The sequence below is a fragment of the Saccostrea cucullata genome, unplaced genomic scaffold (assembly GCF_032062105.1).
Source record: "Saccostrea cucullata isolate Sc308-1 unplaced genomic scaffold, CSIRO_AGI_Scuc_v1 ctg177, whole genome shotgun sequence".
NCBI lineage: Eukaryota > Metazoa > Mollusca > Bivalvia > Ostreida > Ostreidae > Saccostrea > Saccostrea cuccullata.
In genome coordinates, this window is record NW_026926295.1 from 50,001 (window position 1) to 74,856 (window position 24,856).

General features: G+C 34.7%; 3 protein-coding genes and 1 pseudogene across 9 annotated transcripts in view; 3 read left to right on the plus strand and 1 right to left on the minus strand.

The window, feature by feature from the left end:
• The window catches only part of LOC134271301 (potassium channel subfamily T member 2-like), a 42,331-nt gene extending 36,234 nt beyond the window's left edge, over positions 1–6,097 (plus strand). For 3 of the 6 annotated variants that reach the window (XM_062753529.1, XM_062753530.1, XM_062753526.1), the window contains 8 exons: positions 110–181; positions 515–646; positions 777–888; positions 1,203–1,391; positions 2,033–2,170; positions 2,346–2,511; positions 3,183–3,267; positions 3,703–6,096. In XM_062753529.1, coding sequence (XP_062609513.1) covers positions 110–181; positions 515–646; positions 777–888; positions 1,203–1,391; positions 2,033–2,170; positions 2,346–2,511; positions 3,183–3,267; positions 3,703–4,291 — 1,483 coding nt within the window. In that variant the 3' untranslated portion in view covers positions 4,292–6,096. Of the gene's footprint in view, positions 1–109; positions 182–514; positions 647–776; positions 889–1,202; positions 1,392–2,032; positions 2,171–2,345; positions 2,512–3,182; positions 3,268–3,702 lie in introns of all 6 variants that reach the window. The other 3 variants (XM_062753527.1, XM_062753525.1, XM_062753528.1) reach the window with 1 other exon arrangement.
• A 736-nt stretch (positions 6,098–6,833) lies between these two features.
• On the minus strand, positions 6,834–11,604 carry LOC134271303 (ras-related protein Rab-20-like). Of its 2 annotated transcripts, none has more exons than XM_062753533.1 (5): positions 11,336–11,385; positions 10,137–10,230; positions 9,777–9,833; positions 7,853–7,965; positions 6,834–7,609 (listed from the first exon to the last, which is right to left on the minus strand). In XM_062753533.1, the coding sequence occupies exons 2-5, from the start codon at positions 10,209–10,211 to the stop codon at positions 7,267–7,269; spliced, it is 588 nt and encodes a 195-aa protein (XP_062609517.1). In that variant the 5' UTR covers positions 10,212–10,230; positions 11,336–11,385; the 3' UTR covers positions 6,834–7,266. The 2 variants fall into 2 exon arrangements, with proteins under 2 accessions (XP_062609517.1, XP_062609516.1); XM_062753532.1 differs by lacking the exon at positions 11,336–11,385 and adding an exon at positions 11,436–11,604 and having other exon boundaries at positions 6,836–7,609.
• On the plus strand, positions 11,553–17,598 carry LOC134271294 (carboxylesterase 5A-like; annotated as a pseudogene).
• An 838-nt stretch (positions 17,599–18,436) lies between these two features.
• On the plus strand, positions 18,437–24,229 carry LOC134271295 (neuroligin-3-like). Its single transcript, XM_062753520.1, has 3 exons — positions 18,437–19,974; positions 20,098–21,732; positions 23,820–24,229. The coding sequence occupies exons 1-3, from the start codon at positions 18,437–18,439 to the stop codon at positions 24,076–24,078; spliced, it is 3,432 nt and encodes a 1,143-aa protein (XP_062609504.1). The 3' UTR covers positions 24,079–24,229.
• The last annotated feature ends 627 nt before the right edge of the window (positions 24,230–24,856 follow it).

Genomic DNA, 24,856 nt, shown 5'->3' on the forward strand with positions numbered 1-24,856 from the left:
TCTAACATACAGTTGTACTTTGGTTAAATCTTCCATGTTATATTTTACATGTGAGACAGTGCCTGTTGTATACATCACATCTCTGTCTTAAACTTGACTATAATTGTAGACCCTCTAGTATGTATATAGACTGGCTGTCTAATTTCCCCATGGTCTATTGGATGAAGGGAAACATCAAAAGGTGAGAAAATTCTAGTTATGGAACCTTGTACCTAATAAAATTAAAAATACAAGGATTTAGGCAAATTACAATAAACAAATGTATTATTAAGTTACATGTATCTACAGCAAAACTCGTTTAGTACGAACACGGATATTACGAATTTACGGATATAGTGAAGTCATCCTTTATCCCCAGCTATATAAATTTAATGAATTTCTTATACGGTTATAATGAATTACTGATATAGCGAAGTAATTTCAAAGGTCCAGGTGACTTCGTTATAACTGAGTTTTGCTGTTTCCCTGTATAGATTTTAATCTCTGTAGTGACGTAATTTAAATTTTTTGTCAGTGTGGATGATCTACTGAGAGCAGGTATCAACAAAGCCAGTCATTTAGTCATCGTGAACCGATCCTCCAATCAAGCGAAGGAAGTCGTCCTCACAGACGCAGATACCATTGTCACAGTACAGTCCATATTTAAGTGAGTCACGCTGAATTAGCAATATCCAATCTGTTTGAGAAAAGATTATATAATTATTGGTTCCAGTTAAGTAATTTATTAGTGAGGAACATGCTCTCCAGTTTTTCAAGGTTTATGATTTTGGTTTCAGATTATTTCCCAGTATCAACATTCTGACTGAGATATCACAGACCTCCAACATCAAGTTCATGCAGTTTCAGCCTCATGATGAATACTCCAAGAAAATTGCAAGACTTGAAAAGGTTTGAATCAACAAACTTTCCTCTTAATGAGCACAGATTTGCTTGCATACTCCTTTCCTGATTTAATTTTTATAAATGGAATATGAACCATGTATATACACTGTTACCAGACTGAAAGTACATAATTGGTTAAAAAAAAAAATTTGCCAACAATAAAAAAAAAGTAGAGGGTTTTACAAAAAATTTCCTTTGAAGATTGTTAGGACTGCTGAAAAATTTATCTTGGGCAAAGGGAATTTTAAACACTAGCTAGATCATTTATATGAATGATATATTTATATGAAATTAAACCATTTCAGTACCATATTTTGTAGAAACTGCGTGAAGAGATGCGATCTAGTTTGGTCCACATTTTCCGTCTTCCCTTTGCTGCGGGTCAGGTGTTCAGCTGTAGTATGTTAGACACTCTCCTGTATCAGACGTGTTCTAAAGGCTACCTCATCAAGTTTGTACGACTTCTACTGGGCATTGACGCTGAGGAGAACTCGGGCCACCTGTCTAGTGTAAGTTACAAGGGAGGTCACTCAATACCGATAGCATCATAGATTATCTTGTGTAAATTACAAAAGAGGCAAGTTAGCTAAAAGGGAGAAAACGCCTGTTGCATCATATATTATATATCTCATGTAAACTACAAATGAGTCAAATCGTAGAAAATGCCTAGTGTAGATACAAGGGAGGTAATGCAAGACTTATACTAAATCATATCTGTCTAATTGTAAGTTACTACTGAGTGATTGGAACAACATTTATAAATTACATGTACATGTATGTCAAGTTTGTCTGTGTAAGTTACAAGGAAAGCAAATTAAGGCAACTACATGTATCTGGTGAAACTTACTCTTAACAGTGTAAGTAAAGGGGAGGCAACCAGTCCTGTACTAGGGGAAGCTAGTTCTGTAGCATAAGAATGAAGCATGAAGCTGATATTTTAGAATTGGAAACAGTGGAGAAATTGAAAGCCCATCATGTTATAGGTTTCATGCAGCAACTAAATATTTCTTCCAACAAAAGATTTTAAGAAAAAAGCTATGAAAAGAGGAATTATTCTTAACATTGGTGTGGGTGTCATGAAGATTCTCAGGTGTGTATTAAACTGAGTAAATTTTAGAGACTAAGTCTAAAAAGATTTTTGTAATTTCAGATTAAGGTAAAGAGAGACATACTTATAAAGTATAAGACCTATGGGGATCTCTACATTGGCCTTTGTAAGGTCACCGGGGAAGTCCCCATTGCTATTTATAGAACAGAAAGAAGGAGTGCGTTTGTCACACATGATGAGGTGAGAAAGATTCAACTAAAATTTCTTGACTTTTATCCATTTATGTATAAATTTGCTACCCACACAGAAATTATCAATTTCTCAGTACTCATTGTTGAATCTGTTGATCAGTATAATCGTGATTGTTTTGAAATTGTAATTAAAAAGACAATTACTGGAGTATATTTTTTGGTAGGAGGAGCACCACATTACTAAAAAGGAAGAAAAGACGTCTCCCACCAAAGCCAAGAAGTCTTCCTTCAACATTAAGCAGTTCTTTGAGCGGGCTGTCCCTAACGATCTGTCAGATTTTGTTCGTAGTAGGATGACATCCATGTCTATAGACCCTTCGGGGTACAGCTGTAAGTATAACTGTTATTGATCAAGTATACCATCTTGACAATTATTTTCAGGACTTGAAAAGGAAATGGAATATTACCCGCAATGCAAAAATGTTTTTGAGGAATACATTTTTTTTTTTGGTTATTCGTCTTTTTGATAATTTTGAAACTTATGGTCAGATATAGCATTTATTCCATTAGTGAGATACAATTTCTGATATTTTTACCCTTGCTCCGCACTTGAATATTTAAAAGTAAAGCCTGTCCCTCTCTTAAAATGATTTCTATATCTAACAATAAAATTGAAGATAGTTATTTCATTTTATTTAAGGAATAACAGTCTTATTTTTCGATTTCATGATGTGATCAAGCGATTGGCTTGGGTGATAATTTGCATAAACGCCAAAGGCGTTTATACATAAAATTATCATGCAAGCCAATCGATTGGTCATCATCATGAAATCGAAAAATCTGAAGTTATTCCTTATATTTACATGCTATTGATTCTGCCAATCAATGTGATACAAGCTCTGCTTCTTGTCTCTATTTGTCCCTCCCTGCACGTGAATTTTTTTAATGGTGCCTATGGATGAACCAGTACATTGATGAATAAATGAAGTACATTAACTAATTGTAATTTTATCTCGGACAAAGACATTGGAAATGTAAATATTTTATTTTCATGTTTACAGGTGATGATGAACTCAGAAGTAAACCACTTTCCTTTATAATCATTAACCCACACCCACAGTGTAAACTGAAGAAAGGGGACATTGTGTAAGAACATAGCCATACTTAAAGATAAAACTTATTGTAGAAAGAAAAGTCTTACTTTTGTTGTCAACTCTCTCTGAGAGGAGATAAAATACTGAAAATTTTAACAATAAACATTTGTAAATGGTTTATTATTTGAAATTAAAGTCCTAATAATTTTGAAAAAGATACTGTATACAGGGTTATTTTCGCCCCGTGTTATTTTCGCCCTTTCATATTTGGAAACAAGTTTGCCCTGTTTTAATTTCGCCCAGAAAGATTTTTGTTTTAAAATATTATCTTGTTTACTTTGAATTCGTACGTTTTAAATTCGTCCACTTCTGACGAGGGCGAAAGGGGCGAAAATTAAACGGGGGCGAAAATTTCCCTGTATACAGTATGTATACAATGTTTTTCCAAATTTGATACACATTTGCTAAAACAGAAATTTACATTTAGGTATGTCTTACAACCAAGTTCAATGTTTGCTATTCCAAGCCGAGTGCAGCACAAACACAACTGGAGACGACGTAAATCTTGGAGTGAGGGAATCCACAACAGGACAGAGCCGGAACCCCCAGCTAGGTCTCGGACACATTCCATAGATATACCATCTAGAAATGTTACATTTAAATCTCCTGACTCCAATAGCGAGGAGTTATCTCCCATGTTAGATAACAGTGTAGAGGTGAAGTCGGATGCTGAGCCACTAGACTCTGTAGACTTTGCTCTACCTAAAGCCTCCACAGCTAAAGTCCAGAGAGGCACGGCTCCCATATTTAACTTCACATTCCCTGAGTCTCCAGATACAGCAATCGATGACAGTAGTAAGCAATCTCGCAGTGCAACGAATTTGTCCAATAACAATGACAGTAGTAAGAAATCTCGCAGTGCCACGAATTTGTCCAATAATAATGATATGGAACTGAAGGATCTCTCCTCAGAGAAACCTGTGAATACACCAGTAGAGGCCGTTAGGGAACCCCCCAAAATAGTCATTACCAGGACCCCCACAAAAATATTCCAGACGGAGAGGGTCGACGAATGAGGCTGGGTATTATTGACAACGAACTTACATAGGTTTATGTGGAATATTTCATTCTTATTCATTCTTACCTCTTATTTCTTGGGCATTTTCTTTTGTTAAAAGATACATTCGTTTCAAGTCAACAGACCAATTTTGATTTTTCATATTTTAACAGAACATTCCACACTACTGGGCATTTTTTCAAGTCATTGGTATGTTTCGTCCATATTTTATGTGAATTGATATGTTTGAATAGTAGATTTTACAAAAATATATTATGTCACAATTAATAAAAAGACACTTTAAGGCACAGTTTTATGTGCCTTTTTAGAGTGTTATGGTTTTAAAGAGCAAAAAATGGAAGAATGCAGATCAGTTATAGGAATATATTTGTCCTTTTTTGCAGTTTGAGATCATATTGTATCTAATTTTTTTATTGCTTGTTTCTACAATTACACTGCAAGCTTTTTAATACATGTATAATGGTAATTTCACATATTTACATTTTTCATCAGATTTTATCCAGGGTAAATACTGCTGATATGATGTACTGCAGTTTACAAACTGTTCAGTAACCAGTTAATGTGTCATTCAAGCTATGCATACATGAAAAATAATAACACACAATATATGCATGTATCCTTGTATTAGTGTATTATAATTGAAATATAAGTAATTATATCTTTTGAACCAGGTTGTAGGGTAAAACATTTTTATCAGCATGTTAACATCAAGTGTTGGATAAAGATAAACTTTTACACAAATGATATTCATATACATGTGCACTGTTTTAAGTGTAATGTACCCTCTAATAGTACATGTATCATTAGCAGAGACAGTGGAAAATTTGAGGATAAATACATTCAATACATGTACAGTATCGTTTGGATCCACTATTTTCAGCAGATATTTTGGGATGAAATTTCTTGTAACATTTAATTGTGATACCGTATAGGGGGTTATTTTAGCGGGGTGTTAATTTTGGCGTTTTCATGATAGTCCGCTAAAATTTGAATCGCTACAATATTCAGTACTCTTCTTGGTGTTCATCTGCAAAGAGATGAAATCTTGTGTCTGCTAAAATAAATTGCTTCAAAATTATTGGCATAACTTTGAGCAGGCAAAACACCAAATTTTACACCCACCAAGAAAACCCCATGTAAGGTTCCATAAAAAATTACAGTTAAATGTTTGGTTGATGAATTTGATAATGTTTTATAGATTGACATTATTTTTGGCATATAATGACTTTTCCAATATAAGCTTGATGCCACTATCTTATCTTATGAATTTTATTTTTTTTATATAAAAAGACAAACAAACAAGGAGTTTACCCAATGAAGCCTGGATTTATAAGTTAACCAGATCAATGTTGTGGATTAGTTTAGTTTTAGAGGACATAATTTTTAGTTCCAGCACAGTTGGTTATGGCATACCTGCATAATAAGCAAAATCTATCATAAAATGTAGTTAAGTTTTTTTGTAGCCTCTAGATGTCTAAAGATAACGGGAACAGTAAACAGAATTGTACATGTATGTAAAATTAATGTCAGTGCAAGTTAAGTATTTTTTAAGAATCTCAGTTTTCCAAATATTTTCATATTTAATATATTTACAGTATGTGTAAACAGTACAACTTAAAAGAAGAATACTTTTAAAAAGTACATGCCTTGTGTAATAATTTCAAGCATATATATTAAAGTGCCTATGCTTTTACAGTCTGAGATTTATTTGAAAACTTTGTCATAATTGCATCAAGATTGTTATATTTTATACATTTTTTACAGTGTTATAAGGATGTGACCAGTTACTTTTCTACAATAAAATGTTTTTAAAACAATTCACCTTCTGTTTATTATAGCTTTATTTTTCTCATCAAGGGGACTTTTATATGCGTGCCTTTCACAGTGTATGTATGTACAGTACTTTCAACATTAGAACACAATAATTTTGGATTTGTGCATCAGCAATGCTGCACACCAACAGAAATTGTTTTATTTTACTGACACAAGAGTGCTTGGAAATGACGTAAGGTCAAAGGAAAGGTCAAGGTCAGAAAATACTGATGCAGTTGAATAGCTCTTGTCAATATCTATCAGCATAAGAAGTTTGATAAAAATATCTTGAATTACTCTTTTGAAACTGAGCTTTGAACTGAGCTAAAAGCAAAGTGGGAAGAAAGACAGAAGAATGGAAAGACAGACATGACAAAATCTAAATGCCCCGGCCATTTTCATGGTGGGGCATAAAAATGTTGAATAATTTTAAAATCGTATGTAATGGGAAAGGGTTTTGGGGGCTTTCTCTAACTTACAATGGGAAATTTTTTTTCACTTTCAAATGACAGACTTTGTGTATGTTTGACCATACAGCAACACACATGGGAGGGGGGGGGGGAGGGTTAGAAGCACTACCATGTTTACAATTCAAAATTATGGCAAAAGACTAGTCTTGAAGAGACCCATGTCAACTGACATTTCGCATTTTTTAAACAGATGCAATACTAGTAACAGAATTGGATTTATAGTTTAATAATGATGTAGATACAAAACTTCTGAACTAAATACATATTAATGTAAATACACATCACCAGTCATTCTGATTTGCATAAATTTCATTTTCACAAAGAAACTCGGATATATAACATACAAAAATATAATTAACGTTTTACATTTAGAATGGAATAAATAAAAAAAAACATAACTTCAATGTAAATAATGCAACACCTTAGAGATAATTCTGGCCTGGTTTGGTTTATTAACGTCATATGGGATATGGCAGTTGAATTAGAACAGCAAACATAATACATTGTTATACATGAGAATCAATGTTTATTATGACTTCTAGAATGATAACCCAGGGGAAAAAATGCTTCTTATCTTGGTGAATTCTAATTGCAGCTGTGTTTCATTCACTTTTAATATAATGAATAATAAAATAACTGGTAAACATCAACAACCTCCTCCTTCATGGCAGCACTTGTTTTGAGAAGGTCCCTATCTATGGCAGCACTTATTTTGAGAAGGTCCCCTTCTGTCACTTAAAGACACTGTGCTTGAGTTTTGGGCATCACGCTGCGCTTTGGACAAGGGAAGACAGTACTGAAAAATGTACTCAAATACTTCCGAAACATTGTGTCCTGTTTTACTGGATGTTTCAAAATATGGATCACTGGGAAGTTTGCTAAGATCGATTTTTTCGTTGATTTCTCGGGCGAATTTCTTTCCCTCCTGTACGGTCACTTCTCGTTGACCTTCCTCTAACGCGTCCAGCTTCATTCCAACTACAACCTTGATACAGTCCTCATTAGCAGCATCCAGTAGAGGGATGAATCGGGCCCTACAAAGTTTGTTATAATTTCTGTACTATGTTGGTATATCAACAACTTCAAATATAAGAATAATTTAAAGTATAATAAACTACATTTTGAATATTTTTAACAAGTAGTATTTATTATCTCCTTATTTGAATTTTTTAAGTTGACAGAAGCAGTTGTGCCACTTCAAAGTAAAATAAAATTGTGATCAATATTTTTTTTACAGTGTATTATATCTTTATCGTATTACATTAAACAGGACTTACCAAAGAGATTCAAATGTGCTGACAATGGACATGTCAAAAGCCAGGATGGCAGCCCCTGCATTCCTACAGTAGAATGTGGAGAGACCGGTGTAACGCTCATCTCCTGCTGTATCCTACAGACAGACAAACATCAACAATCATCACTGTATCCCACAGACAGACAAACATCAACAATCATCACTGTATCCTACAGAGAGACAAACATCAACAATCATCACTGTATCCTACAGACAGACAAACATCAACAATCATCATTGTATCCTACAGACAGACAAACATCAACAATTATCACTGTATCCTACAGACCAACATCAACAATCATCACTGTATCCTACAGACACACAAACATCAACAATCATCATTGTATCCTACAGACACACAAACATCAACAATCATCACTGTATCCTACAGACAGACAAACATCAACAATCATCATTGTATCCTACAGACAGACAAACATCAACAATTATCACTGTATCCTACAGACCAACATCAACAATCATCACTGTCTCCTACAGACACACAAACATCAACAATCATCATTGTATCCTACAGACACACAAACATCAACAATCATCACTGTATCCTACAGACAGACAAACATCAACAATCATCATTGTATCCTACAGACAGACAAACATCAACAATCATCACTGTATCCTACAGACATACATCAACAATCATCATTGTATCCTACAGACATACATCAACAATCATCATTGTATCCTACAGACAGATATCAACAATCATCACTGTAGCCTACAGGCAGACAACAACCATCATTGTATCCTACAGACAGACAAACATCAGCAATCATCACTGTATCCTACAGACAAACAAACATCAGCTATCATCACTGTATCCTACTGACAGACTAACACACAGACAAACATCAACAATCATCATTGTATCCTACAGACAGACAAACAAACACTTACAATCATTACTGTATCCTACAGACAGACATCAACAATCATCACTGTATCCTACAGACAGACATCAACAATCATCACTGCATCCTATAGACAAACATCAACAATCATCACTGTATCCTACAGACACACAAACATCAACAATCATCTTTGTATCCTACAGACAGACAAACATCAACAATCATCATTGTATCCTACAGACAGACAAACATCAACAATCATCACTGTATCCTACAGACAGACAAGCATCAACAATCATCACTTTGTCCTATAGACAAACATCAACAATCATCACTGTATCCTACAGACTGGCAAACATCAACAATCATCACTGTATCCTACAGACAGACAAACATCAACAATCATCACTGTATCCTACAGACAAACATCAACAATCATCACTGTATCCTACAGACAGACAAACATCAACAATCATCACTGTATCCTACAGACAGACATCAACAATCATCACTGTATCCTACAGACAGACAAACATCAACAATCATCACTGTGTCCTATAGACAAACATCAACAATCATCACTGTATCCTACAGACAAACAAACACTTACAATCATCACTGTATCCTACAGACAGACATACATCAACAATCATCACTGTATCCTACAGACAGACAGACATCAGCAATCATCACTGTATCCTACAGACAGACATACATCAACAATCATCACTGTATCCTACAGACAGACAAGCATCAACAATCATCACTGTGTCCTATAGACAAACATCAACAATCATCACTGTATCCTACAGACAGTCAAACATCAACAATCATTGTATCCTACAGACAGACAAAATCAATTTCTTCTCAATTTTTGCTTCTTTATCATTGTTTAAAGTCCTTAAGCAAACAACACAGAAACAAATAAAGAAGTGAAAAAAAAACACCTTTGATTTACATGTAAGTTTAAATAAAGAATTCTTTCATTAAGTGTTGACTGGGAAAGGTACATAGTTAACCTGAGTGGCTTACCCAGATTGCTATATTATAAGGTCCCCATTGCTTCAGAAAGAAAGCTGCTCCAATTGTCTGGAAAAACAGATCAGTCAAATTTTCATCAAGATATTTTTAACTACAAGAATCAAAAAATATATACATTGCATATATTTTCTCTGTATACAATGAATTGTTAAACTGTCTGAAAATTTAGTTTAATTAGTTAATTAAATTGGATATACATGTAATATAATAATGAAACTAATTACATGTACTATTAAATTCACAAAATTCTGTTCCCTTAAATAAGTGCATAATATTTATTAGTAAAATCTGTATGTATATCTAGGGATATATCAATTTTTTGATATTGATTTAATAAAAAAAAAAGCTTACAGCTTCATGCTGCTTAAATTCTCCATCGATGTATCGTCCAATAAAGGATGTTTTCCCGACACTGTAATCCCCCATAATGATTACTTTCAGATCCCTGACAGAGGAATAAAAAAAAATATAAATTTGATAATAAATTATACAGCTATAGAGTTTCTATATTAAAATTATCTTTAGGGAATAGAGCTGTATTTAAGGAATGAAGCTTATTTCAACTTATGTTATACGATATAACATAACTTGGGGCAGTTTACGCTTTATAAACTGCGAAGCGGTTTATAAAAAAGTGTAAACTGCCCGAAGTTATGCTATATCGTATAACATAAGTTGAAATACGCTTCATTCCTTATAATCTTATTTCAATGTAGAAAATGAGACATTTTTTCCATTTTTTCCTTCGAAAAAAGGCTTCAAATATTGTGTATTTTAAAAGTTAACGTAAAGCGGAATAATACGTTTTTGACGTAACTCATTGTGACGTAGGCAAGTTATGTTATTCAAAATGGATAAAACTGTTTAACCAATCAAATGACGTGTTACAACTAAAATTAAATTATTATTGTATAGTATTATATACATATTATAGTCTAAGTCCCAAGACCTATTCAGTAATAGTCAAGTTCCGGATTACAACCAGTCTTGCACATATTCATTGTATACGCGTGCTGTATTTCACATCTGTTCCAATGCCAATATTATTGGAATTTAGCATGTTTACCATTCTTATCCGCAAGCTAAATTACCAAAAATTATAGGGCCTGCCTTATTGAAGACATATGGGTAACTGAAGACCTAGAGAAGATCTACAGAAGTCAAGATCTACAAAAATGTGGGTTAAATGCAGCTAAATTGATGTGATTTTCTGATTCATCAATAGTTCCCCTTACCGAGCTTAAAAATTACACTTTAAAACTTCTTTTTAAAAAACTTTTATATGTATTTTAAATATTTAAGACATGATTTATTAGAATATCCCATCATTTTTGCTGTATATATCCCAGAGTTTTGTATGTCTTCCTTAGGTCTTCTCTGGGTCTTCAATTACCTGTAGGTCTTCAATTAGGTATTCCTATGTGACATCAGTGCTGCTGAAATGTGACGCATAGGATGCTATTAAAATCTATACAAAAAATGTGATGAAAAAAAAATGTATATAACCGAAATGGATTGAAGCAGGACCGTTTTGCAAAACAGTTTCATACCATAGCTTTAATTTTCAGATAAGATAGCAACTGCAGCTGTTGCACGGGTTCCACGCCCCTTCATCTACCTCAATTATACCGCTACCAAATCAATACTCACGCCTTTTTCTTTGGTCCCCCAGCCATTTCTTTCATGTATATTCTTTACACTCTCAAAAAATATAGTATTATTATCTCCATATTCCTATCGGTGGGCATTTTATCTCTATTTTTGTGAATGACTGTGAGTCACTCCCACCTGAAACTCAAAACGGATATGATAGGCGCCGTCTAAGTCCCAAGACCTATTCAGTAATAGTCAAGTTCCGGATTACAACCAGTCTTGCACATATTCATTGTATACGCGTGCTGTATTTCACATCTGTTCTATTGTTTATCATTTGTGTATGATGTTTTTCCCGTTTCACAATTTTAGAAAAATATCATATGGGATCAACGACTAGTCGATTATTTATAGCATTATTAACATTATACCATACATAGTATACAGCATTTTTATTTGGAAAGCATTTTCATACGGAAATTGCTCAACTCATCACAAACTTTCACTGTATACAATTGGGTATACCACCTCCTTGTCAAGTGATTAACAAAAATAATGCTAATGCAACAATAACATGAAGATAAAAAGGGACTTATATTCTTGTTAGGCCCTATATATATAACAGTGCGTCACATTTTAACTTGATTAACTCTGGACACGACATTGTCCGGACTTTTTTTTATTAGGGCCTACCATTTCTAATATTGTGTGATGTCCCAAAAAGTTTACATGTAAAGCATTTGATTTCTTAACAGTATCACATAGTGTCATTTTGAACTCACAAGCATCGATATAAGAAACTTTCTAAAAGTCAGAATCTCATAGGAGAAAATATTTCATCCCACTTAGGGCCATTGGCCAGTAACTTGGACTGGTAACACAAATATCTGTCACTTCAGAATGTACAGAAACCACTATACGTACTATTGACCCGGTTTATCACCCACGTTTTTTGATCTATAGATGTAAACATTTTACTAAAAGTCTGCACCATACTTTGTCTAAAGGTAAAACACGTGTTTGTTTTTATTTTTTAATCGGGTATTCTGTTGAATTGTTAAAGAAGAAAGTATAAATTATGCTCATTTTCAAGGAAGTATAACATGAATTTATAAGTGATCTGTATATAATGTTTAGAGAGCCATCTAAGATAGTGTTCTATTTCAATCAAGCTTGTACCAGTTTTAAGCCAATGACAAAAACTTTTGTTTCAAAGTTTATTAGGCCTTTAGAAGTCAAATTCACCGTGATCGTATAGCTTGTTGTTAATTGACAACAGAGTTTTAATCAGTATAGACCAATACACGTTTTGTTGAATTGTTTAAGATTGTTTAAGATTTGTACAAAATATTTTAAAAGAGCGTAGAACTAAAAATCTGAAAAAAAACAAGAGTCCAAAAGATAAGTCCAAAGACAAGAAATAAGAACCCATCAAAAGGGTTACATTACCGTTTTCCGGCAAAGAGAGTATTTTGTGCTCAGAGGGTATTCATGGTGTCCTGAATGTAAAAGTACATTTCATTGGCTATCTTACCGTTACCATGCCACCTACGCTTTGTCCCTAGGTCTGTCCGTTGACCTATGAACCCCAACATGGTACCACCCTCTAATCCAGGTTAACATATATTAGTAATATTTATGGACTCAGTCCCCATCTCTACACAACAGGGAGTTCTAGCTCTAAGCTCTTTTTCATATCTACTTCAAAGTTCCCAGATTTATTACTCTTGGTCAAGTAATCTTAATAGTAACCTTGCATTTCCGTTCAAATCTTATTACATAGTATCGATATGGATTTGATTGATCAATTCCATGACAAAATGATTTACAAAATTATAGTTCATTGTACCAACAATAAAATCCAATTTGTTCTAACATTTAGATAATTATAGTTCATGGAATTAAATTCCCTTTTCCAATTATGAAGTCACTGCGCGGGTACACTAGTAATGTACATCCTTGTTGAATAACAATTTATTTTACTGTCACTTTTAAGTTCACTATTAATAATTAAAATGATTATATTAAGTATATAGTACAAATTTAAAATGTACAATAAAATGTCTGTTCTAAACACAATAGGTTTACAGGTTCGGTCTAAAGAACTGGTATCCGCACACAGTTTCACTAACACCTGCTGAGCTTTATTTTTCACATTCAATGATGGACTTCTGGTCAAACTTTGCTAAGACAGGGTAAATTTATGAAGATTTAAAACGCTTAAAAAATACTTTTATTTGCCCTTCATTTTTATGGTACACGTAAATAATGTTATGAAGTTTAAAGCTGATTACAGAAAATCTAAACAAATGATGTACTTGTAAATCAATTTTCAGAAATCCTAATACGGGACAAAAAAATCTGTGGAAATCATTCGACCTGAGAAACAGACGCTATCTTTCTCTTGATATACCATTAAAGTCAGGAGTATCTTTGTATGGATCTAGGATGGACTTCTAGGATAGAACGATTCCAAACGTAGTTCATGCATGTAGAAGTGGATAATATATAATTCCAACCTCGTTGGGGAGAATTCGCGGGATTTTAAAAGAAGTGAATGCTAAGAACATTTCGATTTTCAGAAAAGTGCCATACGCTTTACCTCCTCTAAATACATTGAATTTTGCCAAACCAGTTCCTGTTGGTCCGTGGAATGGAACTCTTGAGTCAACTGTTTTTGGACCTTCGTGTGTTCAGTTTCTTGACATAAATAATCCAAGACTTCCTAATGTTAATATGTCTGAAGATTGTTTTCATCTGAACATCTACGCACTATTTCCTGTACGACAGATTTCAAGGAAGGCCGTCACGATTTGGAGACACGGGGGCGGATTCACAGGAGGCCAGGGGACCTCCATAGATGGAAGTCATCTGGCTCTTAAAGGTGACGTCTTAGTTGTAACCATTTTAAATTGCCGACTAAACATCTTTGGGTTTTTCAGCACTGGTAGTTCGGACACAATGGGTAATCATGGTAATTATGGTTTGTACGACCAACAGCTTGCCATCAAATGAGTAAAAGATAATATTCTTTCTTTCGGGGGAGATCCCAACAGGATAACGTTATTTGGAGAATCAGCCGGGGGAGTCTCTACCACTCTACAAGGTGTGATACCAAGCAACAAAGGAATGTTTCTGAGAGTTATTGGAGAGAGTGGATCTTTTCTTGCTCGAAGAGACTACGAAACAAAGACGCTTGACACTTCTCACCTAGTGATTGCAAAACTGTCGTGTCTGTAATCATCACAAAAGGAAATGCTGGATTGTCTTCGCTCAAAAATCCCTGGTAATTTATTAAAGATTTGGGGGGAAATTTCTTGGAATCAGTCGCATTCTGGTAGCTATTTACTCACGACGTCTATTGGCCCAATTACAGACGGGGAACTCATTCCAGAATCTCCCGATGCTGCAATGTCAAATCCTAATTCAGCAATGCACAAACAGTTAAACAGTATTGACCTACTTGTTGGAACCAACACGGCGGATGCAAGGCTTCTTTATTTTAATCTAAAACCACATGCCTCCATTTTCAAATTTAACTTATCTGAGGGTGTGCCCACGAGAATAGTTTGTGATGAAATGGCGCCTTCAATTGTGAGGGAAATTTATGAGATGAATTGTCCTTCTTTGGTCACTGCCATATGTAAACAATACACCCCAACCTCACCAGCGACACTGCAAGCTCAATCCCAGATGGCTGCAGACCTTTATGGAGATTTTCTGGATGATGTACCGACCATCAAGTCTCTTAAAGCACATGCCGCGTCGAGCAGGTCAACATTTCAGTACCTGTTTTCACACAGACCTGCCTGGGAGGTAATTGGAGAGCGCCCCACGTGGCTAAAGGGAGCTAACCACGCATCGGAATTGCCCTTTGTATTTGGACTGAAGACTTTCTATCCACCAAATGTGCATATATCACCAGAAGAGCAAGGTCTAGCGGATCAGATGATGAAGTACTGGACAAATTTTGCCAAATATGGGTAAGAAGAACATAATTTCTGGTAAAGTGAATTTAGATTTAAACTTATTTTCTGGATGATAATTACATTATAGGTTAAAGTAACCCAGGTGCATCACGTTTTGGTAAAATAAGTTGATTCTTCAAATCAAACCTGAAAAATATAGGAAGTATACTTTTCACGTATTTAGTTAATTTTCTTTTAAAATTGATCTACTAAAAACACAAGGCTCATATTTAACCTTAGTTTAATTTGTTGTACTCGTGATATCAAGTACCAAAAGGGTTTTTAATGTCTGTCGACACGATGCTCAGCTCTAAGATCTGTTCTGTATCTCTTTATAATATACTAGAAATTAAATCTTTTTATCATAATTATTAATGTATTGTGATTTTAAAACTGTTTTCAAAAGTCTAAGTACTTAAAGACATAAAAAATAGTGATGTTGGCATGCTAGTAAACTACCTTACCAAACTGTTATGTTAACTGCAAATATGCAGCAAGTTTGCAGCAAACAAATTGGTCGCAGGTAGAAAATATTCTTGTTTGCAGATAAGTTATGCTAGCTATAATTTAGCGACAAACATTGCAGCAATGACGGTTCGCAAGATCCCTGCATATTTGCAGGAACATTGCAAGAAATATACCTGTACACGTGAATCTGTTCTTCTCAGCAAGTGTGCAAGAAAATTTAACAAACTGAATGTTTGGAGGAAGTTCGCAAGAACAGTAAACAAGTAAAATCAGCTATTGAAATGCAGGTACCCAAGTCAACAAAGAATGTGGAATTGTTGTTATTATTTAGTATTTTGATAGTGATATATACCATTTTCAATGATTACAAAAACCTTCTTCAAGACGTAGGCGTACATTGATATACGCAACACGTATTTGGAAAGTTCTAATTTTGTTTTTCTTTAATATAAAACTGTTAATTCTTTTTAAATAAATAATTAACTTGTTAGGTAAAATCTATTTTTGAATACTCTGTATATGTCAGAAATAAATATTTTATTTAACATTTTAATTATGAATAGTATGGTAACATTGTCGAGGAACTTACGAGGGCCGTTCAAAAATTACGCGGACTGTTTGCACAGAAAAGAAATTGGCGACATAATCGGGAGAAAAGTCACTTATAAAATGCGAACTTTCATTTTCTCAATTCTACTGAGCATAAACATCCATATACCATTTCTTATCAAGCTTAAAATCTGTAAAACAAGTATAACATATTCTGTTCCGTTTTAAACCCCAAAGTTGCAGGTATTTATTAGATACAGAGTGACGTTGGTCACTCACAATCACGTTCTTAACAGTCCATAAAAAGTTTTCGTCGATGATCTTCTTCCCCTCCCCTCCCGTGTAGCATTTTACAGAGGTCTAACCGTCTAAAATTCTAATTTGCTATGTGTAGACAATTGTCGGGAATACCCTAGTTTACTATATGTTTTTATCATGCATATTGTGGATCTATGAGTAGTGATTTCTCGAGCATTACACTTAATTTGACAAAAGTGCTGTGCGCCGTCAATTCAAAAGATGCAATTTTCACACTTGTTCTCACAGGAGAAAAAACACTTTATTTCTGTTAGTAGTTCAAAAGTTACGTAAAGAAATCTAAATACATAATAATAGAACAAAATAAAGATACATTTAAGAAAATTGTCGAAAAATATCGCGAATTATAGGATTCTGCATGTTTGTGTTTCAATTTTTTTTGTTTTACTCCGTATCTCTCCATCAGCGATTTCAAACCAGCGAAGGAATCTTGCACAAATGCCTTGTAAGGTACTAAAATTTTGTGTGAGGAAACTTAAATTTTTTTTTATTTATTGACTTTAATCACAAACATACATACACATACACAGACGTACACACCATGGCTGGGAGTTGAAAATGTACATTTTTAGAATAGGAAACTTAAAATAACAAAACTGCAATGAAAAATTCTTTGGGTAAAATATATTTTCAGAAACCCTGACGGTAATTCCACGGGAATTTGGAAACCTTACACCGTAAACAGTAGAGACTACATCAGGCTTGACCTGAACGTTACCATGTAGTCATCCGTGTACAAAGACAGAGTTCACTTCTGGACAGACACGGTGCCTGGGATTGTAAAGGGTTGTCAAGAGCGATCAGTTGACGCAGCCTCATCTAATCACTATAACATTTCATTTGTCTTAGGATTGCTATTTATATTTATCCTAAATTTATGTTTCTCACGATATAAATTAATTTATATTTTACAGTAAAAATATATTAATTGTGTATCAAGCATAATTACAGCTTTAACAATATAATTTCATTTTGATATACCACATTTGGTTTTCATTCAGAATTATTACAAGATCCTTTGTTATTTTTATGTAAAGATGCCTATCTCAGTTTTTTTCTTCATATATTTAGCATATCTTTCCTTAGAAGCAACTACATATCAACCCGATTATTTTTTAGTTTCATTTTTTCTATGCTTCTTTGTTTCTTTTGTTTATCTGCTTAACGTCCTTTTGAAAATTTTCAATCACATTTGGTCGCCACCTCTTGCCGTGGAATGACTGCAGATTCAGACCTGTACTTGGCACTCCAGTGCCACTGAGCTGTATCGTGGTAACACAAATATCTGTCACTTCAAAACTTATAGATACACAAATTCACCGTACTATTCACCGAGTTTATCATCGAAAGTATTTAATCTACAGATATATACGTTTTACTAAACGTCTGCATCGTACTCTGTCTAAAGGTAAAACATGTGTTTGTTTTTATTTGTTGAATGAATATTCCGTTGAATTGCAAAAAAAAAAATATATAAATGCTCATACACATTTTTCAAGCAAATATAATTAAATTGTGCCATGTAGAGAGCAATCTTAAATTACAGTTCTATTTCTATGACACTTGTATGCTGTTTTGTTAACTTCAAATACCACTTCGAATAAATTTCCGTATGTTTAATTCATCAGATATGTACGATGCAAGATTCTTTCTTTATTGCAAAGGAAAATAATGAACCAAACAATTTGACTACAAAATTTATATCACTCCTGTTTCAATAATAATTTGTTTTTCAAACATTACTTTTTATTTCAGATGCAACAGGAAACATTGTACTCAATAATCAAACGATTATTCGTAAGCCTTCTTTTGATCACTATTTCCAGAACATCTGGTATCAACATAAGGACAAGGTTGGGTCAGATACAGGGAGCTACAGCCGTTGTGAATAATGTAAGTGTTCATCAGTTCCTCAAAATTCCGTTTGCCAAACCTCCCATCGGGACACTTCGGTTTCGGAAGCCGGAGCCTTTTGGAAATTGGAGGGGAACACTTAAAGCCACACAGTTCGGACCGTCATGCATGCAGAATATCTATGATAACGACAAACGTTTGATTCCAAACCTTAACATTACCGAGGACTGTCTTCAGCTGAACGTGTTTGTCCCAGGAGATATTTACAGACAGCGAAACCTGTCCGTTATGATATGGGTACATGGAGGGAGTCTCACGAATTGGCAGGGTACGATGTTCAATGGCTCCTACCTTGCTTCTCGAACAAACGTTATAGTGGTGTCTATTAATTACAGACTGAATGTGTTTGGGTTCCTCTACGCGGGCCTAGACTCCAATTTTAAGGGACATTATGGATTCTTTGATCAACAACTGGCTTTTAAATGGGTGAAGGATAACATAGAAGATTTTGGCGGGAATTCCAATAGCATTACCATATTTGGAGAGTCTGCTGGGGGAGTATCTGTTACTTTACATAGTATTATTCCTAGTAACCTAGGCTTATTCCAGCGTGTTATAGCAGAGAGTGGGTCTGTGATGGTGCCGGCAGATGTACCCGTCACTGATACAGAATCACTAAATGTGATGAAACAAACGGCCAAACTTCTGCACTGCTCAAGTTCTAACATTGATGAGACAATGCGTTGTCTACAGTCTATAAATGCATCTTATTTAATGGCCAAATATTACGAATCGATGACCTCAAATATTGAGTTTTCATCTCCTGCTGGGGAGCTCTTCAACCAATCCCTTTTCAACAGTCTGAAAAATCGGAATTCAGCTGCATTAAAAATGTTACAGAGTATAGATCTAATGGCAGGTACCAATAAAGGTGAGGCTGGATTAGAGTACTTTGAACTGGCTGGTTTCCAAATGTCCTGGGGTTTTAATATCTCCGCGAATATCCCATCAAGAATTCTTTGCGAACACATTGCCCCTACCATAACTGAAGAGTGGTTTAAAACCTGTGATGACCTTAGTGTTGCAATATGCCATAAGTACTTGAAGACTTTGGCAAAAAATGTTTCTCTTATAGATGAAACACAAGCGGCAGCAAATTTATTTGCTGATTTAGCGATGAATTATCCAACATTTTACTTACTTCAGTTACATTCCTACACGAAGAACAATAACACCTATCAATATTCATTTGCACACAAACCCACTTGGGAGTTAATCCAAGACAGACCGGCGTGGCTTCGAGGACCAAACCACGCCTCCGAACTGGCGTTTGTGTTCGGTCTGAAGAACTGGTATCCGCACACTGTATCACCAACACCTGCTGAGCTTGATTTATCACATTCGATGATGGACTTCTGGTCTAACTTTGCCAAGACCGGGTAATTTTGAATATCATAATTTGCTCTTTTTCTTTGCAGTACTTGTATATAATTTTTTAAAGTTTCAAGGCTCACCGCTGAGTACTAAGAATTGTAACAAATCGGTACAAATTTATTTTTTAGGAATCCCAACACGGGACAAAAAAGTCTTTGGAGATCATTCGACATGAGAGACAAACACTATCTTTCTCTTGATATACCATTAAAGCCAGGTGTATCTCTGTATGAATCTAGGATGGACTTCTGGGATAGAACGATTCCAAACGTAGTTCATGCATGTAGAAGTGGAGAATATATAATTCCAACCTCATTGGGGAGAATTCGCGGGATCTTAAAAGAAGTGAATGCTAAGAACATTTCGATTTTCAGAAAAGTGCCATACGCTTTACCTCCTCTAAATACATTGAGGTTTGCCAAACCAGTTCCCGTTGGTCCGTGGAATGGAACTCTAGATTCAACTGTTTTTGGACCTTCGTGTGTTCAGTTTCTTGACATAAATAGCCCAAGGCTTCCTAATGTTAATATGTCTGAGGACTGTCTACATCTGAACATCTACGCACCATTTCCTATACGGCAGACGTCAAAGAAGGCTGTCATGATTTGGATACACGGGGGCGGATTCACAGGAGGCCAGGGAACCTCCATAGATGGAAGTCATCTGGCTCTTAAAGGTGACGTCATAGTCGTAACCATTAATTACCGACTAAACATCTTTGGGTTTTTCAGCACTGGTAGTTCGGACACTTGGGGTAATTATGGTTTGTACGACCAACAACTTGCCATCAAATGGGTAAAAGAGAATATTCTTGCTTTTGGGGGAGATCCCAACAGGATAACGTTATTTGGAGAATCAGCCGGGGGAGTCTCTACCACTCTACAAGGTGTGATACCAAGCAACAAAGGAATGTTTCTGAGAGTTATTGGAGAGAGTGGATCTTTTCTTGCTCGGAGAGACTACGAAACAAAGACGCTCGACACCTCTCACCAAGTGATTGCAAAAATGTCTTGTCAGAGATCATCACAGAAAGAAATACTGGATTGTCTTCGCTCAAGGAAAGCCAGTGATTTATTAAAGATTTGGGGAGAAATTTCTTGGAATCAGTCGCATTCTGGTAGCTATTCACTCACGACGTCCATCGGCCCAATTACAGACGGGGAACTCATTCCAGAATCTCCCGATGCTGCAATGTCAAATCCTAATTCAGCGATGCACAAACAGTTTAACAGTATTGACCTACTTGTTGGAACCAACACCGCAGATGCAGGACTTCTTTATTTTAATCTAAAACCGTATGCCTCCATTTTTAAATTTAACTTATCCGAGGGTGTGCCCACGAGAATAGTTTGTGATGAAATGGCGCCTTCAGTTGTAAGAGAAATTTATGAGATTAATTGTACTGCTTTGGTCACTGCCATATGTAAACAGTACACCCCAACCCCACCAGCGACACTCCAAGCTCAATCTCAGATGGCTGCAGATCTTTATGGAGATTTTCTGGAGGATGTACCGACCATCAAGTCTCTTATAGCACATGCCTCGTCAACCAGGTCAACATTTCAGTACCTGTTTTCACGCAGGCCCGCCTGGGAGGTTATTGGAGAGCGCCCCGCGTGGCTGAAGGGAGCTAACCACGCATCGGAATTGCCCTTTGTATTTGGACTGAAGACTTTCTATCCACCAAATGTGCAAATATCACCAGAAGAGCAAGGTCTAGCAGATCAGATGATGAAGTACTGGACAAATTTTGCTAAATATGGGTAAGAAGATCTTAATTTCTGGTAAAGTGTATTTAGATTTAAACTTATTTTCTGGATGATAATTACATAATAGGTTAAAGTAACCCAGGTGCATCACGTTTTGGTAAAATAAGTTGATTCTTCAAATCAAACCTTTAAAATATAGGAAGTATACTTTTCATGTATTTAGTAAATTTTCTTTTAAAATTGATCTACTAAAAACACGACGCTCCTATTTACCCTTAGTTTAATTTGTTGCACTCGAGACGTCTAGTACCAAAATGTTTTTTTAATGTCTGACGACACGATGCTTTAAGATCTGTATTGTATCTATTTAAATATATTATAATATACAAGAAATTGATCCTTTTTATCATAATTATTAATGTTTTGTGATTTTAAAACTGTATTCAAAATTTTAAGTACATAAAGGCACCAAAAATTGTGATATTGGCAATGCCAGCGATCTCCGTTTCCAAACTGTTATGTTTACTGCAGATCTGCAGCATGTTTGCAGCAAACAAAATTGATCACGAAAAGAAAATTTTCTTGTTTGCAAATAATTTTCGCTAGATATAATTTTGCAACAAACATTGCAACAATGACTATAAGATTGCAGCATGTTCTCAGCATATTTGCAGGAACTTTGCAAGAAATATACCCATACACGCCAATATGTTGATCTCAGCAAGTTCGCAAGAAAATGTAACAAACTGAATGTTTGCAGGAAGTTCGCAAGAATATTAAACAGGTCAAACCAGCGAGTGAAATGTAAACTGTACCGAGGCAACACAGAATTTGCAACATTGAAATATTTGAATTGAAGTTGTAGAATTGTAGATGTTATTCAGTATTTTGTACGGAATATATACAATTATGAAAAATTACAAAAGCTTAGTTCAAGATCTAGACCTAGTGGTATATGAATATACGTAACACATAATTGGAAAGATCTAATTTTGTTTTTCATTAATATAAAACTATTCAATCTGTTTAAGTAAATGATGAATTTTGCTAGGTAAAAGTTAAGTCTATTTTTGAATTTTCTTAATACATGTATGTCAAAAATAAATATTTCATTTGACATTTTAATTGTGAATGGTATGGTAACATTGTCGCGGAACATACGAGGGCCGTTCAAAAATTACGCTTGCACAGAAAAAAATATTTGTCGACATAATCGGGGAAAATGTCACATATAATATAAAAGAATAATTTCTTAAATGGTATTCAAAATTAAATATGAAAATGTTTTGAATTGATGCCATTCATGGATGATTTAATTAACAGGACAAATTAATAAGTCATGACACAGTAAAATCTTCAATGTCACGGGTATTATAAAAATGCGAACTTTCATTTTCTCAACGTTTTCCTTCAGAGTTAGATTCTATACAGTCTGAGTTACCATTTCTACATTAACATCCGTGTATCAAGCTTAAAATCTGTAAAGCAAGTATAACATATTCTTTTTTGTTTCGAACCCCAAAGTTGCAGGTATTCATAAGATACAGTCCAGATCTAGATAAAGTTTTCTTTGATGATCTTCTTCCCGTCCCCTCCCGTAAAGCCTTTTACAGGAGAAATGTTGAAAAATGCAGACATTTTACCAACCCATTTATTGGATTCTTTGAGGTACCCGGGCAAATGGTTAATATTGGTTGTTTGCAAGTTAGCAACAAAGATTGCAGCAAGTATTGTATTGTATTGTTTTGTGGACTCTGATTTTGATACTGATCGTTATCTCCATATCCTACATTGCCGTAAGTTTGCTGCATACTTGCTGCAAACACAAAGGTTTCCTATAGGCTTACATGGTTTCTCTAGCTTTATTGCAGACTAGTAGCAAATGGTTTCAGGAAGATAATATTTTGGTAAGGTATTATATGCCTTTTAATTGCTCTAATTTTCTGTGAGGAAGCTGCAATGAAAAATTCTTCGGGAAAAAATATTTATTATTGAGGACCACGTAGGCTGAACTCACTCACTTGTCTTGATCAAGTAGTAAAGATACAATAATACTTGTATAATAATCAACAGTTATCTAAATATTTTTGATTTTGCGAAACAGACAGCTGTGTTTTATCAAGATACACATTTCATTTCAGTAACCCTGACGTTAACTCCACGGGAATTTGGAAACCTTACACCGTAAACAGTAGAAATTACATCAGGCTTGACCTGAACATTACCATGGCGTCATCCCTGTACAAAGACAGAGTTCACTTCTGGACGGACACTGTTCCTGGGATTGTAAAGGGTTGTCAAGAGCGATCTGTTGACGCAGCCTCATCTAATCACTATAACATTTCATTTCTCTTAAGATTTCTATTTATATTTAATATCATAAATTTATGTTTCTCATGATGATTATTTTTTTTAGCATAATAATTGTATATCAAATATAATTATGTAAAATGTATAATTACAGCTTTAACAATGTTTTCAATCATTTCGGTTGACCACATTTGGTTTCCATACAGCATTGTTCTATGATCCTTTGTTATTTTATATTAAGATGCCCATTTAATTTTTTTCTTCATTCATTCAGCATACTAGTATCTGTCCTAAGATGGATATTAAAAAAATATTATATGGAGATAATGAACAGTATTCAAAAGTCCATAAAACAATACAAAATAGGAACAGAGCAAAAAGGACCTCCAAACATCAGTGATGGGATCAGGTGCCATGGAGGAGTGAGCATCCAATGCCGACCGGTCAATCCCTCCGTTTCTCCTTTTCATGATCGGGAAATAAAGAAAAAATCCGCCGTCAATTTAGTGTTTGAATAATGGACTGACAATTGGTATGAAAAACGTCAGTCAGGATTTGACTCATGATAAATTATATCATTGAGACATTGTATTGATAATAGAATTTCAAATTGTCCAAAAAGTTTCTTGGAATTTTTAAGCATTCACATTTGATTTACATCACTTCTTGAATTTATTGTTGCACACTACTCTTGAAGTATCTCCTTCACTACTGTTAATATATTAGTGAGAAGTGAAGAAAGAGGCTTGGTTTAACATTTACTAGAACCTGCTATGCATAGTTGTTTGTAAGGATTTTTATTAAATTTTGGAATCCAATATAGATATGGTAATTGAAATTCATTTTGGTTGTATAATGCAATTTTTAT

Bases quoted from the DNA above. Each gene is read 5' to 3' on its own strand.
- LOC134271303 (XM_062753532.1), bottom strand. From the start codon at position 11,470: ATGAAAGAAATGGCTGGGGGACCAAAGAAAAAGGC. The intron at 10,231-11,435 runs GTGAGTATTGAT...TTCCTCTGTCAG, and splicing joins GGGGGACCAAAGAAAAAGGC to GGATCTGAAAGTAATCATTA. The intron at 7,966-9,776 runs GTAAGCCACTCA...GTCTGTCTGTAG, and splicing joins CTTATAATATAGCAATCTGG to GATACAGCAGGAGATGAGCG.
- LOC134271295 (XM_062753520.1), top strand. From the start codon at position 18,437: ATGCAACAGGAAACATTGTACTCAATAATCAAACGATTATTCGTAAGC. The intron at 19,975-20,097 runs GTAATTTTGAAT...TTTATTTTTTAG, and splicing joins TCTAACTTTGCCAAGACCGG to GAATCCCAACACGGGACAAA. The intron at 21,733-23,819 runs GTAAGAAGATCT...ATTTCATTTCAG, and splicing joins ACAAATTTTGCTAAATATGG to TAACCCTGACGTTAACTCCA.